The following is an 18223-nucleotide window of genomic DNA, read 5'->3' as shown; positions in this document are numbered from 1 at the left end:
ATCTAATCTAAAGCTGTCAATAGAACCTGAAAATAAACATATTGAAAAAACTGATTTTACCCAAATGTAAAAAAAAAAAACAATAGAAATTACAATCAGATACACATGTTTAATTAACCGAAAGCCGCATTAAGAATCAATTACGAACAAACTAATCAAGCAACAATGGAAATTGCAAAGCGACATTACCAATCCCAACATCCAGACGAAGAAACTGCAACAGATGAAAACAAACCTGGCGGCTTCAAATAGTGAGATTTCGCATAAGAGTGCAAGCGTTAAATTTCATGAAAAAAACTTACAAAACGGTGAGCTAGGGCTCTAGTTAAAATTGATGATTGTGAAGACGACATATTGTGTAGATACCGTCAGCCACCTACCTTCCTCTGTTGCGGCCATAGTAGCAGATCTCTAGTCAAGATTTCTTGAGCGGTTTTATCGATTGATTTAAGGAGGATAGAAACTCCTGTTTGGAAATATTAAAGAAGGCGAAGTGGAATGGTCTGGAAGTAAAGAGAAAGAAAGATTAATTAAGGAAGTTAGGAATCACGAAAAGGTAGCGACATCGTTTGGAGGGGAGCGACATTTTTTTAGGAGATGGGGCGACCAAATTTTAAGTGGCAATTAGTATATGGGCATAGCGACATCGTTTGGAGGGGAGCGACATTTTTTTAGGAGATGGGGCGACCAAATTTTAAGTGGCAATTAGTATATGGGCAATTAGTATATAGGATTAATAATTAATAATTGTGTAACAGCAGGTTGGTTGTTTCCTCCATTAATCTCTTGACCACCACCGCCAATACCATTATTTCCTCCAGTATGAAAACCGTAATTTGCTCCATGATGCTCGACAATACCGTTTTTACCATTTACTCCAGCAAAATTTCCGTAACTAATTTCTCTAACAGTAGCGTGTCTACTATTAATTCCGTTATGTTGATGACAACGATTCTTATTATTCGAAGATCGATTATTTGAGCGGTTGTTTGCAGGATTGCCATCAGCGTAAAAATTGGTCGGATTATTCATGGATGAACACGATGGATAGAAAAAGAAAAAAGAAAAAAAAGAATTGAGGGACGTTTGGCCTTCTTTTTTTTTTTTTAATAGAACAAAGGATAGGAGCAGCTAAATTAATATATTAGAAGCTAGAAAAAAAAAGAAAATATTATATTCAAACAATATAATATTTGATATGAGATGCAAAGAATGCCACGGCTGTATTCAAAGTATTTATGACCAAAGTCAAACAATCAACAAGATTGTATTAATGCTAGCAAACAACCGAGAAGGTGAGAAACCATCAATCGGTGGGTTAATTGGTGGTTTAAAATACACGGCCGATTGTCAATTAGAATAGAAGATAAGAGAAAAAATAGCAGGAGGTGATTTAGGGTTTAGGAAAAAAATACGAATAGGAGAGAACGTAAAGAAGAGAAGCTACCTAGCGTATCTGATACCATAAAATCAAATGATCTTTGGATGCCTTTTCTCATTACATGAACAATCAATAAATAGTACAGGATTACAACAATCATCCCATATGTTAAGGAGGGATTTACGCTTCATTCTAAAATACAAGCAATCAAATCCTATACTAAAATACATATATATATGGACTAATTATAGAAGGGGGAATATACACGCTAATAATTATAACTGACCAGTCGCACTAGAACAACAAGCAAACCAAACCTAACATACAAACCAAACCATCCTGACGAACTAACCTAGATCAATGTACATGTAAACAGACGAAGACGAAAGAAAACGGCACACAAAACAACACACAAAACAACAGACCAAGGACAAACTAACCGAATCCCAAAAAGAGGGAAAACTTGATACCCGACAACCGACTTACCCTTTAACAAGGCTTGAATTGATAATTATTTACAATGCTCTTGAGCTACTATTTACCGAGTATAATATAAAGGTAAAATGGTCTAAAACTAACTAAAGCCGTCACTGTTTTTTTTGGAAATGATGTGATGATGGTATTTATGGTAGTAGCCGTTGGTCCTTGCTAGCCCGTTGGTTGACCCTTGATGTAGTAGTATTTGGTTGGTCTTGAATAGGAAATGATGAAACTAAGAGTTCTGTTATGATCCATTCCATGTAATTTTTCTCATTTTTCATATTCTAACAGGGGATGCTGCCGTACCACAACACCTTTTATCCTTGATAGCGTCAATTGCGTTTGCAAAGTCTTGGAAGTCACATAATCTTAAAGAAAAACATTATTATAATAGACTGAATAAATATATAATCTTAAAAAGTATACAGCCTGCCACAATAATGGCCCACAGCATAAACTATCAAAGGTTATTATTCAAATTGTACCTTGTAGATAGTAGCTCTTCGCGTATTACTTGTCTTTCTTCCCCGGTAATTCCCAACAAGTATCGATCATAATAATCTGCAAAACATCAGTATTTATCAGTAAAAGATCCCTCAAGCTATCCGAATACAAAATATAAGGCGTTAAAAAGCTTTTGGAGTGGAAGTAGAGGTGGTTAGGCCCACTTATGTACCAAATTTTATCTATTTGGGTTATGTTTTATCTCTACTGGGTGATATCGGATTGTGCTACAAGATGTATCTAAAATAGAAAACAAGACAAATGACTCGAGCTGGCCAAACGGGTCTAGCAGCTCCAAACGGATCCCAAATAGATTACCATTGTAATACATATATTGTTTTGCAATCATATTTAGCACGTTTTCAATCTATTAAAATTGTACATGAGTAAAGACGTGATAACTGGTAACCGTCAACCCGTTTTGACCTGAACTTCCGATCGCTAACCAGCCTGACCCACCCATTTGTTCACAGATCCACCTTGCAGCTGCACTGCCATGACCACTACCCTTCAAACCGATTCTAGATAGAGAAATTACCGTATCAATACCTCCATTCTAGCTTTGCTTGAAGAGAAAAAAGTCAAGTAACGGATAGCATTTAAAGTATTAAGGCTATAGTATTTTCCCATGAATATGAAGAGAGTTAAAACTCAATGGCTTACTTATAAGGGGAAAAAGTTTGAAAGTGAATCAAGAATGCGCATTGTGAACCTATGATCAAGCCTTAAGCTTTGATTTCAGTTACATAAATGTTTCTATATTCACCCCTAGAATTTAAAGTACTAAGGCAATAGTATTTTCCCATGAATATGAAGATTGACATTACATAAAATATATAATGTATCAAAGGCCATAATGGGCCATGCCTATCTAACGTACATAATGGGCCATACCTATCTAACGTACCATATATGAATACAAAGATCCTCAGTGAGTTCTAACATGGCTTTTCCTCGAACAATAATATGACTGACAGGAGTGAGTGTCAGACCCTGCCTGTTTAGCTGCACAAAGTCCAGATCTTTTGCTTCCATATCCAGTAACGATTGACTGTTGAGTAATATGTGACACAAGTATAAGCGTAATACGATTGATTGAGTGCTAAGAAAAAAAGGAAAATAACATATGCATATGTACTTTGCTTGATTATTTAATCATCTAAGTTCCACATTATTCTCTCCATTTTATGCATGTGATTAGTACAAATAACAATACGATGAATACAGCTGCAACCGTATATAATGTTAGAACCTAACAAATTCAGTCATACATTAGGTGGGATGGGGTGGAACAAGGAGTAGCATGACCATGACCTTGAAGAAGTAAACAATGTAGGCTACTTTAATGTTAGAAACCTAAAAAAATTTACAACATTAGGGCCAAATATCCGTTTTATAGTCACAGTTCCTGTAACTTTATGTCAATACATGTCGCATAATGTTCGATCATAACTCATATCCCAAAAAAACTATACAATTTGTTTATACAGCATCATCTTAAAAAAGAGTGGAACCAGAGGAAGAAGTTCTTGCTTCAAAGAACTCGCATCAAATACTATACTATTATAGGAGTTATTCGTGAAATGATCATGTAGCAATACTTTCACCCTTTGACTTCTAAATATATACATACATAAATATTATAAAGCCGAAGAAAAAGGGGATGTTTCGGTGAAAGAATGATGATCGTTGATTGGCAGTCATGGCTATGTGGAGTGATATTCCTGGACACGAGGTAGAGTATCTTATACTTGACCAGGCAATATACCGTTACACCACGTCACAGCGTATCTTAAGACAAAAGCCAAAGTGCACATTTTTAAGTACTTTTTATGTACTGTTCTTTGATATGTAAAACGCCATTATAAAGCATTATCAAGTTGGTTTTTCACAATTACATCCTAAGGTTACCAAAAGTTAATCATCTTTGACATGTTCTTCTAAGGACGATGTTGCCTTGCCTTGTATATAAAGGTTTTTAGGGCAACATTTAGATTGGCAGCGGCAGCTGTTGGTTGGTACAAAAACACGTAAGTTTATTTTTCATCTGTATTTTATCTGATTACAGTACACTTATGAGAAAAAGTGAACTTCTGCGCTTCGAAGAAATTGTCATCACTCCATGATTGAAGGAATGACTTTTTCTTTATTAACCAAACTCGCGAATACGCCCAAGTACTCCTATGGAAATACACATGTCCAACTGGCGAATATTCTATCTTTGCACTTTTAATAATTTATCCGTTGTGTTGTTTTGCAGAGATGGACTTTGTTACCACATTGAGGTGTCTCCCAAGATTGGCGGTTTCCAATTTAAGAAGCCCGGGCTTGAGAGGAGACTTTCTAATAGACGCAAACACTATCTCCGTCTCTCAAACGACAGAGAAGCGTCCTGCCTCTTCCGCCCTTTCGGATGACATGGCGAAGAAAAAGAAGAAGACGGTTCCTAAGATTGCCGAAAGCAATCTCAAAAACTTTCACGAAGTGCCCCCTGCAAATGGGTCGGCCGGCCAGACTCAAGGAGACAACCTCACTTCAGAACCAGCGGAAACGTTCTGCCACCAGTTCCGCTTCAGGCAAAGCAACAGAACAGAACATGTGGACAATCCACTAACACTCGGCTTGTCCTCAAAAAGTCGACGTTCAACAACTTGGAGGTCGTCGTGAACGACAACCATTCAAATACTATCTCTCGATACGCCTGGCTGAAAGGTAGCATTCCTAGTAATCTAGATGAGCAGATCAGCGACCTGACTGAAAATCTCGCCAGGAGGGTGTATGTGCAACCATGCATGGAGCAGAGGATGACATTTTAGCTCCAATATCATGGATGCGTTAAACTCCATGAAACATGGAGTCCTATCGAGACTGGGATGGACATGGTCGCCACCAAATGGCTTGCGAAATCGAGATCAGCACCTGGAAACATGGCCATCGAGACTGGGATAGATCCTATCGCAACCGAGATGCGTGTCATCGCAACCGGGATGGATCCCATCGCCATCACAACTGAGATGCGTTTGCGGCCAGAATTGAATTTAGACCAGGGATTCGTGTTTGCATCGAATTCGTTGTTCTTTATGCACTATAAATACCCGCGTATGTAACCTATAATGTACACCTAGATAATTTAATAAAAGAATACTTTTTGTTGGCCGAGGATTAAAGTAATCAAGTTTGATTACATATAACCTCCTTATATTCTCGTGCTTTTTTTTACATTTTTGTTAGTTTCTTCTTGTTCATCATCTTCTTTGTTATTGTCTTGTGGGTTTGATAACTAGGGGGTTCTCAAGTCTTGTGATGACTCACCTAATCGTTCCTAACAAGTGGTATCAGAGCTTAGGCTCGCATGTTTATGGAAACAATGGTGGAAAAGAGTGATTTAGAGATTGATCGTTTCCATTTTAGCTTTTAAAAGATGCAATTGGAAGACCTTCTCTATCAAAAGAAGGTTCATCTACCCTTAAAGGGAGTTAAACAGGAAGCGATGGGGCAAGGCTAGTGGGGTTTATTGGATAGGCAAGCCCTAAGGGTTGTTCGACTTTCTCTGGCCAAGAACGTTAGCTTACAACATTGTGAGTGAAACCACAACCGCGAGATTGCTTGCGACTTTATCCAACATTTATGAAAAGATGAAAAGCCATCCACTTTGAACAATTTTCTTGATTCAGATATTGGTGAATGCTAGGATGATGGAGGGTTCCTCGGCAGCGGATCATGTTAACGAGTTTAATTCGATGTTAACTCGGTTGAAATCGGTTAGTATTAGAGTTGATGATAAGCTTCAGACGTTTTTGCTATCTTCGTTACCCTATAGTTGGGCCGGTACGGTTACGGCGGTTAGTGGTTCATCCGGAACTACTAAGCTCACTATTGAAGGAATCCGTGATTTGATTTTTAGCGAAGGTATTCGTAGGAAAGATTCCAGTGGGAGTTCGGGGTCGGTTCTAAGTGTTAGACGGGGAAGAGCTAGGTCAAAAAATCCATCAAGGAGCAAGAACGTGGTGTGTTGGAATTGTCAACAAGTTGGTCACTATAAGTCAAAGCGCCCGAGTCTTAAGTCGGGTGGGATCGTGGTGACAACGGTGATCGAGAATGCGTTGATGTGCCAAGAAGAGGTTCTTGACGAATCTTGGGTTTTAGATTAGGGGGCCTCGTATCATGCTACCCCGTACATGAACTAGATGGTGAATTTCAAGGGTTATTCCGGCAGAGTTCGAGTTGCGAATGGGAGTATTCTTGATGTTACGGGTATTGGTGATCTCGTGGTTAGACACTTGGATTATGCTTTGGATCTTGAGGAACGTGAAGTTCATCCTCAAGCTCAAGAGTAGATTGATCTCGAATGGGAAATTGGATGATGATAACAAAAACAACGCCACGCCTCGAGCTCATCATCAAATTTAATTTCAACCAATTTCAACCGAGTTAAAATTAAATTAAATTCATTAACATGATACGTTGCGGAGGAACTCTCCATCATCCTAGCATTTACTAATTGCCGAATCAAGAAAACTTCGTTCAAAGCGGATGGGTTTTCATAACAAAGTCGCAATCAATCCCGAGGCCGTGGTTTCACCCCAAATGTTGTAAGCAACGTTCTTAGCCAGAGAAAGTATAACAACCCCTAGGGCTTGCCTATCCAACAAATGCAACTCACCTTCCCCATCTCTTCCGGTTTAACACCCGTTAAGGTTGGTAAAGCTTCTTTTGATAAAGAAGGTCTTCAATTTGCATCTTTCAAAAAGCTAAAATCAGTCCCATCAAAACGATCAATCTTCACATCACTCTTATCCGCCATTATTCCCTCAAACAAGGGAGTCTAAGCTCTGATACCACTTGTTAGGAACGATTAGGAGATACCTAACAAGACTTGACAACCTCTTGGTTATCAAACTCACAAGACAATAAACAAAAATATGATGAATACAAAGAAAACTAGCAAGAATGTAAAAACACGAGAATATAAGGAGGTTATATGTAATCAAACTTGATTACTTTAATCCTCGACCAACTAAAGGGTATTCTTTTATCAATTTTCGTAGGAATACATTTATTTAGGTTACATATGAGGTTATTTATAGTGCAAAAAGAACAACGAATTCAAAGCAAACACGAACTCCTCGTCCAAATCCAATTCTAGCCGCAGACGCATCTCAGTTGCGATGGCATCCATCCGGTTGCAATGGCATGCATCTCGGTTACGATAGGATCCATCCCAGTCTCGATGGCCATGTTTCTAGCTATTGATTTCGATTTCGCAAGCCATCTCGGTTGCGACCATGTCCATCCCGATCTCAATATAACTCCAGCTTAAAAACCAAATCGTGTTTACCTCGTCTTCGCAATCATTACAATTGGTGTTTCAACAATTGGGTCAAAAGAGCCGCTTTATATAGAAAGAACTAGTTAAAGCTCGAAAGAGCTGCTTTAATCAGAAGCGCACTGTTGTCGAAGGTTTTAAGGGAGAATAGAGGGTGCCGCTTTGCTAAGAAAACGGCGTGTACATCTGAAAGCGCTAAGGAAAGAGTCGCATTGTTATTGTGATTTCTGGAAATGTTTGAAGCCATGCGCTATGTTCTTCTGGGGAAGGCGGCGCATGTTGTGACGAAAGCGCCGCTTGCTTTCTTCAAAGCGGCGCTTTGGTGAGTCGGCCAATTATAAATTCCAAAAAACATAATTTTAACCTAAGCAACATCATTGGGGACTAGCAGTGGCGAGGGTCTTCCAAAAAACATAATTTTAATCTAAGCTATTTGAAGAACATTTGGAATGGAAAACGCATGTTTAGCAACCTAACAACAGATTCGGAATGGACATAAAATGTTATTTTCGTGTAGGGTGTTGTGTGGTAGGAGGGGCGGTCTTAGATTTTTCATTTCGGAGAAAATGGCTACCGGCAACTTGTGAGTAATAGTGACTTGCACTGTAGAAAGACAAATGAACTCAAAATTGAATCATGTGAATCTTTAATAGAAGGCAAAATGAGAAATTAGACTTACCTCATAAACTCCGTTAACAAAATAAGAATTTAGGGGCTGATTCGCAGCTGCTTGCTGAAGATGCATATTGCCATCCGGAGCATAATCAAGTGGGCCGGACATTTTGTATTGTCTAAAAGCTATCGAGCCTTCAATGATAAGATAATGGACCACATACACAATCATATATTAATGAAAAGATGGTAATAAACTTTTCTCCAAGTTAAGTTGACAGAAAGAAAAATGTACAATCAGTATACACGAAATGAGAAATAATACAAAGTCAGACTGAAATCTTAGAATAAAAATCATGAAATGAGACAAATAATATAAAGCCAACTGAAGATAAAAGCTTAAACATGTGAGCTAACAATTTGAACATCCTGAGCGTCAAGTGGAATTGGCCCAAAATCAGGAAAATGTACCACTTACATACACTTGTAAAAACAACACCTAATATCAAAATATTTAAGCAGTCTAAGTAATCATCCCAAATATAATATAATATAATATAATGCTCCAACAATCTTATTGGTTATTGTTAACTTATCTCAAAAACTTCAACAGTAGTTTGACACTAACGGTTTTGGTTAACAGCAATATGAATAAAACTAGCAAGCAGCATTTAACAAATCATAATTTATTTATGTTGAATTGTGGAATTACTAATCCTAGAACATATATAATCTTCGTCAGTGTCAATATGAGATTCATAGAATCAATCACGGACAAAGCAAAATATATAAATAGCTATTAAAGATACAATAATGTGGAAACAAAAAGATCTGCTCTTATCAAACAAATAACTGTTAGAATCACAGGCCCAATATATATGAATTATCAAATAAAAACAGAAGAAAATAAATAACTTCAGGATGACAAATGAAGAGGAGAGTAAACTCTTGCCACAATTATATTCATATCATAGTGACTATATTTATAGTCTTATAAGTTACAAAGTGAATCCCACTTACACAACTAAATCTCCTAATAAAATGCATGCATTACATGGTACCTATACCCCACGTGCAAAACCCAACTTCTAGTATACTACTACTAAAGAAAAAAACTAACAAACGATTTCCTAATTAATTGGTACATGTTCACCACATTCTACCAACACAAAAACCAAGTAATTTTACACCCAAAGTGTATCACACGAATAGAGTACAAAACAGATTAATTAATTTAACATATTGAATAATATATATATTATTATTTAATCTCAAACTTAGCATAAACCAATTACTCCAACAATAACCATTAATTAATTTATCCATGTCATGTACAACAATAAACTAACACTTAATATTATTATTAACATTGGCAACTATAAATATAGTGCTATTTCTATCATGCTTCCTTGGTTGTACCTCAAACTAACCAGTTTAGTACAACAAATTTAAATCAACAAAGAACCACATACTAAGAAGACCATAAAGATATGGGTGAAACCGCATCACTCACCGATTCATATTTAGATGCTCCCTCCAACCACTTGTTAAATCACCGCATCATCGATAGTTCCTAATTCGAGATCAATATTTTGATTTGTACACGTAAAGAGATAGACAGACACGAGAAAAATGTAGGCACTACGCACAAAACATATACAAAAACCAGTATATATGATCAGAAGTTGTGGACTAAGTAAATACAACAATATACCTAAATTTATACTCATAGTAAAAAGTAAATACAAATTCAACATCTATATGTTAATTTCCATCTATATCACTTCTTACACACTGTACAATGAAGCAAGTATTTCATTGAAACGCGGTCAGTTAGTTAATACACATACAAAATATACTAAATCTAAATGTAGATCGAACATATACCAACTTTGACTAAAGTCAGTCAAAATCGAACATTCAAGAAAGTAAAAATCAAACATTCAAGAAGGTCATAATCAAACATTCAAGTAAGTCAGACTCAAACATTCAAGAAATTCAATCAGACATTCAACAAATTCGAAATCATAAATTGAAGAAATTCGGAATTGAATCTTGACAGAATCAAAATTCAAGAAAGACGGAACAAAATATACTAAATCTAAATGTAGATAAAACATATACCGACTTTGACTAAAGTCAGTCAGAATCGAACAAACAAGAAAGTAAAAAATCAAAAATTCAAGAACGTTATAATCGAATATTCAAGAAAGTCAGACTCAAACATTCAGGAATTCAATCACGCATTCAACAAATTCATAATCAAACATTGAAGAAATTCGGAATTGAAACATGACAGAATCAAAATTCAATAAATATGGAACAAAATGTTGCAAAAATAAAGATATAAAAACATATATATTGGAAATTAGTTCCGGGAAGAGTGGATATTTGCCCTAATTTTGATCGAGGGTTTTGAGTATGGTGGTGTAGAACCTGCGTGGAGTATGTATGGTGGAGAGTAGTTGTTTACAGGAGACCATCACCGGTTATTCGATCGGAGTAGAACCTGCTGCGTGGACTATGTATGGTGGAGACCATCGCCGGTTTTTGATCGGAGGGTTTTGGTGTTTGGGGTGTTTTTATAGTTTTGTTAAAGCGTGTTATTACCTCACCGCGTATTTATTTATCTATTACCGTTAATTAAATATTTGCCCTAATTTTCACTCCGGAATAATCATCTGCTTGGTGATTACGCAAATCCTAATATCTTAATCTTACCGTTAAAGCATAATTTAAAGACTAGTGTCATGTCATGTCATGCTTATAATTTTCATTAAAATTTTGAATTACGTTTGCACTCTTTTTCTCGACAAAATTGCTGATATAGTCCTGTGGTTTGTACCAAAATGCTAGTTTCGTCACTGTGCTTTTTTTTTATGGATTTGGTCCCGGTAGTTTGTAAAAGTTGCTGATTTAGTCCCTCTGACTGACGGCCGTCAAAAAAGACCGTTAACTCTAGTCATGTGCCAGACATGTGAGGGTATTTTCGTCAGTTTCTTTCATTTATTAGCAAAATTGCTGAAATGGTCCCTGTGGTTTGTACCAAAATTGCTGAAGTGGTCCCTGTGATTTGTACCCAGCAATTTCATCTTGTAATAGCCTTCATCTTCATCGAGTGTTCTTCGTCTTCAACCTGCTTCTGATTCATCCTCGTTTATTGATTGATCAAATTAAAACTGAAAATCAATGGAACTTAATTCCAATAGCAGCGTCTAACAAGATTTGTGAAGAGTCTATAACTAAAACAGCATCAAATCTTAGAAATCACCATGAATCGAGTAATTTTTCATCATATGAACACCAAAATCAAAATCATCTTCAGATGAAGGTCATGATAAACTCGAGATGAATTAACTGGATTTTGAATCTGTTTGTTGCTTATAGTGATCAACGAGATGCAGGTTTTGATAATGATTATGATTATGTATCTAATTCATGTAAATGAACATCACTTGAGAAATCTGAGATTTAAGCATGATGATGAAATTCATAATCGAGTACTATAGCAAATAGCATGAATATGAATCTGTTGAAGTTGATTTGTTGTTGTATTTGTGATATTTATTCTGAATGATAAATGATAATGATAGGAATTGAGTTTGTGTTTTGTGAAATATGAATAAGTGTATTGGATCTGAGTTTGAATAATTGACAGTGTGTACCCAGCATTTTTGAACAAACCACAGGGACCAATTCAGCAATTTTGGAACAAACTACAGGGACCATTTCAGCAATTTTGCTAATAAATGAAAGAAACTGACGAAAATACCCTCACATGTCTGGCACATGACTGGAGTTAACGGCCTTTTTTGACGGCCGTCGGTTAGAGGGACTAAATCAGCAACTTTTACAAACCACCGGGACCAAATCCATCAAAAAAAAGCACAGGGACGAAACTAGCATTTTAGTACAAACCACAGGGACTATTTCAGCAATTTTGTCCTTTTTCTCTTTATTTAATAGGTGTGTTACCTCATTTCATCATTTTCATTTTACAAATTAAAATAAATGTAAATATCTAAATCTAAATAGATAAGTCACCATACTAAAAATATAATTGTTTTTTTTCCTTTTTAAACAAATTAAATATACTAGTTTTAAAGACCCGTGAAATCACGGGTTTGTTAAAAGAAAAAATAAAAAATATTAAAAAATGATTATATAAAACGTTTATTAGCGTTACAACATAATATAAATTTAGTTTGTTACGATTAATTATTTAAAGTTATATAATGTAGCACTTCCATTCATCTACATTCTTTAGTTGTACTAACAACATCCATATCAAGTATTTTAATCTCTTGTTAGTCTTTACACTTAAAGATGAGTAAACGTGACCCAAATAAACAAACTCAGAACATTGTCAACTACATTCATTTTATAGGGAAGATATTACTTAATTTTATTTTACTTGAAAAAAAGTCTATTTTGTATTGTTTTTTGTTTATAATGCTAAGGATACTCTAAAAAATAGTCAGTGATCTTTACTATAATGAACATAAGAGGTATATCTATATCTTACATAAAAATCAGATTGGCATAAAATGACATGTTAACAAAAATGAATACTAATATAATTATAATGATAAATTATCTACACATACCAATTCCCATAATGGGATACTATTCAGTTGCTATTCATCGACGACGACAAAATTCGCGCTTTAATGACTTGTACGTTGCGCAGTGGGAAGTTGTACCCACAAGGAGTACTACACTATTCATCAATAGTAAAAAAAAATATATTTTTTATTGTCCCTCTCATTCTCCCCTAAAATTTTTCCTAAAGGACTGCATAAGGACGTTGGCCCGTTTCTTTTATAACTAATTTTCTTCAAAAAAAACAAGACAATAAAAGACTTTTTTCCCCTTTTTTTCCCCTACAATTTTTCCTACACTTTCGTCAACGAAGACTCCATCACATTGCCAAAAAATGTCTACAAAACGGCGCGGCAACGCGCGCCCCCAATCACTAGTGATAACGATAAGTAATAATAAACGGAAGATTAGTACTATTAACAAAGAAGATAAACGCTTGCTATAGAAACCACATTGGAATAAAGCCTTATCAGTAACTTCAAATTTTAAATGAAATACCTAAAAAAACAACCACCATTACTTGCATCAAACCAAAAAACATCGTAGAAAAGCAAATAAACCCAAGAATAATATCGACGTAGCACCTCAACATCAACACGATTTGCATTAGATACCAAATCAAATCATATATGGAGCCATACCTATTTGCAAGAACATAAAAAGATACATCTTCTTACCTAAATATATATATATATACACATATACATAAATATTATAAAGCCGAAGAAAAAGGGGATGTTTCAGTGAAAGAATGGTGATCGTTGATTGGCAGTCATGGCTACGTGGAGTGATATTCCTGGACACGAGGTAGAGTATCTTATACTTGACCAGGCAATAAACCGTTACGCCACGTCACAGCGTATCTTAAGACAAAAGCCAAAGTGCACATTTTTAAGTACTTTGTACGTACTGTTCTTCGACATGTAAAACGCCATTATAAAGCATTATCAAGTTGGTTTTTCACAATTACATCCTAAGGTTACCAAAAGTTAATCATCTTTGACATGTTCTTCCAAGGACAGATGTTGCCTTGCCTTGTAAAGGTTTTTAGGGCAACACTTCGATTGGCAGCGGCAGGTGTTGGTTGGTACACTTATGAGAAAAAGTGAACTTCTGCGCTTCGAAGACATCGAATTGCATGACCTGAGATTTAATTGGAATACCGACCACCGCAGCCACCCCACGCGCCGTCGAGTTCCGCCACCAGCCGCCCACGCGCCGGCGCGTGAGAGTGCGTGAGTTACCACCAGCCGTCGTTTAAATTTCTGGTACACTCGTTTTGTTATTCCGACCAAAACCCCGGTGAGTTTTGGTCTGTTTGGATATTTTGATATTTCGAATCAGTTTTGTGCATCAGGTTTTATTCGCTGATTGCTAATATCGTGATGTCTCTGTTTTGATTTACTCTGGATTGTTGAGATAGCTTTGTTGGACTTCAGAGTTTATCGGCCCATTTTATTGTTTGGTATTTTAATTGATGGGCTTGGATATCTGTTGCTAGATTTTAATTTGTCCTTACTTCTTTTTATTATTAAATCAATTGATTAGTATTAAATCAAAAATGAGTAATGCAAATAAATTCAGGAAAGTTTTTTCGGATTTGCTTTATTTGGTTTGGTACTACTTGTTTCTGGTTATGAGAATAATCAAGGGTAATTCAAAGAAAAATTCATGCTTGATATTTGCGGAAGAATAATCAAGAATAACAGTAACTTGCAATGCAGCAAAATAAATGAACTCAAAATTTAATCATGTGAATCTTCAATAGAAGGCACAATGGGAAATTAGACTTACCTCATAAACTTCGTTTTGACTATCGGGAGCATATTCAGGTGGGCTGGACATTTTGTATTGTCTAAGAGCGATTGAGCCTTCTCCTTGGTTTCTTTGACCAACGGGCCTCACCTAAGTAATTACCACCAAATATAAGTAATGCATTTATAACATTCAGATATGAAATTTAACACAAGCAATACATATTGAACTAATGATCACAAAAAGTTTAACTCTTTAATAGCATAAACAAGCAAGCAGCTGCACACACACAGAGACCATCATTAAAGGATAAGAAAATGGACCACATACACAATCATATCATATCATATCAACAACAACAAGAACAAAACCCAATATCACATAAGTGGTGTATAAGGAAGGTGAGATGTAGACAATCATTCCCCTATCCGAAAATAAACACAAGTCATTTCACCACCCAGAGTGAAAACACTCTCAAAAGTAGAGAAAGTCATCCCTCTCTCTATTCAACGGATACAGAGATTGTTTCCGAGTGGATCTCCGGCCAATAAGTAGGAAAAATGAGATTCATAGAATCAATCGCGGACAAAATTAAGCAAAATATGTAAATAGATAGAGATAAAAGATACTAACTACTACGTATGTAATGTAACAATAATGTGGAATCAAATAACCTCTGACAGCGTATCGAGATATTTCAGAGAGCACGATCCCACCATATAATTTTCGTACTGGCTAGCCTCTTTGCGACTCCCTGTGACCAAAAAGATCTGCTCTTATCAAACAAATCGCCATGAATTAATCGTTACCCATGCACTAAAAACAATAAACACTTATTATTATTAACATTGGCAACTATATAGTGCTATTTCTATCATGCTTCCTTGGTTGTAAGCACTTAATTAAATCACCGCATCATCGATAGTTCCTAATTCGAGCTAAATTTTGATTTGTACGTGTGTGTGTGTGTGGTGGTCTTCTAGGATCTGAGCTTCCTTTCGTAAAGGGATGGACAGACAGACACGAGAAAAAATGTAGGCACTATGCACAAAACATATACAAACCTTGTAGTATGAATGAATGATCACAAGTTGTGGACTAAGTAAGTTTGGTTGCATCTGAGTCATGAATATTAATAATATTGCAGGTGAATTTAAGAAGAAATTACCTGATGCTGCAAGGAAGATGACGGACGACATAAATGAGACTTTAAGAAGCTGCTTGCATATATATACTCACTCAATGCTACAACAACACTAATTCATTCATTCGCTCCCTTTCAGTCTCTCTCTAGTACATAATCATCAACATACACCTGCAAAAAAGAACATGACCATATATTATCACCGTTAGCTCAAACTCAAAACAACATAAAAAAAAAACTTCATAATAGATGAAGAAACTTAGAGCTGTGTGATAATGGATGGAGCATTCAAGAATATCATCAGTACTATTCATGTATGCATCTGCTTGTAAAAATAGAAATTAAATTCAAAACATAACCAGTTTGATTATTCAATGCCCTTTAATCTAACCATACAATACATATGTGTTGCATTCAAATTATTACTCTTTTCCATTCCAATACAACAACAATATACCTACCTAAATTTATACTCATAATAATAATAATCGAGTAGTAACAATTAATTAAATACAAAAACTAATACAAATTCAACATCTAAACTAATCCTACTTTGACTAAAGTCAGTCATAATCTAACATTTAAGAAAGTAAAAATCAAACATCCAAAAAGGTCATCATCGAATATTCAAGAAATTCAGACTCAAACATTCAAAAGAAATTCAATCACGCATTCAACAAATTCGAAATAATCAAACATTCAAGAAATTCGGAATTGAAACATGACAGAATCAAAATTAAATAAAGATGGAACAAATATAAACATATACATTGGAAATTAGTACCGTGAAGAGTGGATATTTGCCCTAATTTTGATCGAATAGAACAATTTTGAAGGAGTAGAAGCTGTTGCGCGGACTATGTATGGTGGAGAGTAGTTGTTTACAGGAGACCAACGCTGGTTATATTGATCGGAGTAGAAGCTGCTGCGTGGACTATGTATGGTGAGGAGACCATCGCCAGTTTTAATTTAATCGGAGGAGGGTTTTGGGGTTAAGTTTGGGGTGTTTTTATTTATAGTTTTGTTAAAGCGAGTTGAGTTATTAACGCGTATTTATTACCGTTAACTAAATATTTGCCCTAATCTATATCTATATCTATGGGTGTGTTTGGGTGACGAGCTTGTTGGAGCTTATGGGAGCTTATAGTAGCTTGAGCTTATGATTTTAATAAGCTCCAAGTCATAAGCTTCGTTTGGTAGAGAAAAAAAGTAGAGCTTATGAAAATCATAAGCTCTGAAAAAATAAGCTACTTTTAGTAGCTTATGAAAAAAAGTAGAGCTTATGAACTGGAAAATAAGCTCCAGCTAGTTTACCAAACACTTATAAAGAATAATAAGCTCTAGCTACCAGCTTAAAAAATAAGCTCCAGCTCCATCTCAATCTCATAAGCTCCAGCTCTAGCTACAAGCTCCAGCTCCAGCTACTTTCATCCAAACACAGTCATATCTATATCTATAGTTAATCTATAGATAATATTAAATTAAATTAAAATACTATAATAAGGACATCATAAATAATCATTTTTTTTTCATTAAAAAAATCAGAAAAAAAATAGAAAAAAATCTAACCCACGATGACATCATAAATCAATTTAATTTATAATTAAAATTTAATCTTTACAATTAATTATAATTTAATTATTATGATTAAGATATAATTTAATCTTTACAATTTTTAAAAAGATTTCAAAAGACATTTGTTATTAGTAATAATTATTATTAAAAATATAAATACTTAATTTTTAAGCAAACTTTATTATTATTATTATTATTATTATTATATTATTATTATTATTATTATTATTATTATTATCATTATTATTATTATTATTATTATTATTATTATTACGGAGTATAATTATTATTGTAATATTAATATTCAAATATGGATTCTCTTTACGGAATTAATTACGTTACATACGTATGCGAAAATACATGTCTCTATATGTTTGTAAAAACAATGACAAGTTTCTTAGTCAGAATCCGTAGTTTTACGGGTCATTAAACTAAACGACTTTAACATTTACATTCACTTAATTCCTAAAACATATCATTAAACTGTTTCGTTTAACTAAACTCGTTATTCCACGGGTCATTTCACTAGTTAATTAATTATTACTCTGGAACTTGTTAACATGATATCTACTTGGTGATTACAAAAATGAGAACATTACCGTTAAACCATAATTTAAAGACTAGTGTCATGTCATGCTTAATTTTTTTTTTTTTAATAAATTGAATTATGTTGTGTCACTCTTTTTTTTCTCTTTATTTAATTGGTCTTATTACCTCATTTACAAATTAAAATAAATGTAAATATCTCCTTAAAGAGAAAAAAAAAAAATTATCAACTTATCATAGTTGTAATATAATTGAATATAGCTTTTTTTTCCTTTTTGAAAAGATAAAATAAAATATA

General features: G+C 34.9%; 1 protein-coding gene across 4 annotated transcripts; it reads right to left on the bottom strand.

The window, feature by feature from the left end:
• Positions 1 to 1786: 1786 nt before the first annotated feature.
• On the bottom strand, positions 1787 to 16768 carry LOC139877654 (uncharacterized). Of its 4 annotated transcripts, XM_071865099.1 has the most exons (8): positions 16589 to 16768; positions 15829 to 15975; positions 15335 to 15414; positions 14700 to 14810; positions 8371 to 8498; positions 3273 to 3416; positions 2347 to 2422; positions 1787 to 2229 (listed from the first exon to the last, which is right to left on the bottom strand). In XM_071865099.1, exons 2-5 carry the CDS (start codon positions 15857 to 15859, stop codon positions 8490 to 8492), a joined length of 231 nt encoding a protein of 76 aa, XP_071721200.1. In that variant the 5' UTR covers positions 15860 to 15975; positions 16589 to 16768; the 3' UTR covers positions 1787 to 2229; positions 2347 to 2422; positions 3273 to 3416; positions 8371 to 8489. The 4 variants fall into 4 exon arrangements, 3 of the variants coding, with proteins under 3 accessions (XP_071721200.1, XP_071721193.1, XP_071721186.1); XM_071865092.1 differs by lacking the exon at positions 8371 to 8498 and having other exon boundaries at positions 3260 to 3416; XM_071865085.1 differs by lacking the exon at positions 8371 to 8498.
• Positions 16769 to 18223: the final 1455 nt, after the last annotated feature.

Source organism: Rutidosis leptorrhynchoides, chromosome 1 (genome assembly GCF_046630445.1).
Source record: "Rutidosis leptorrhynchoides isolate AG116_Rl617_1_P2 chromosome 1, CSIRO_AGI_Rlap_v1, whole genome shotgun sequence".
Taxonomy (NCBI): domain Eukaryota; kingdom Viridiplantae; phylum Streptophyta; class Magnoliopsida; order Asterales; family Asteraceae; genus Rutidosis; species Rutidosis leptorrhynchoides.
The sequence above is the reverse complement of the archived record's forward strand: the minus strand, read 5'-3'. Positions and strand labels throughout refer to the sequence as shown.

Excerpts from the sequence above, each read along its gene's own strand:
- LOC139877654 (XM_071865092.1), bottom strand. The coding sequence starts at position 15,859 with ATGTCGTCCGTCATCTTCCTTGCAGCATCAG. Across the intron at positions 15,415-15,828 it reads CATCTTCCTTGCAGCATCAG|GGAGTCGCAAAGAGGCTAGC; the intron begins GTAATTTCTTCT and ends TTTTGGTCACAG. Across the intron at positions 3,417-14,699 it reads GTCAAAACGAAGTTTATGAG|TCAATCGTTACTGGATATGG; the intron begins GTAAGTCTAATT and ends ATTACTCAACAG.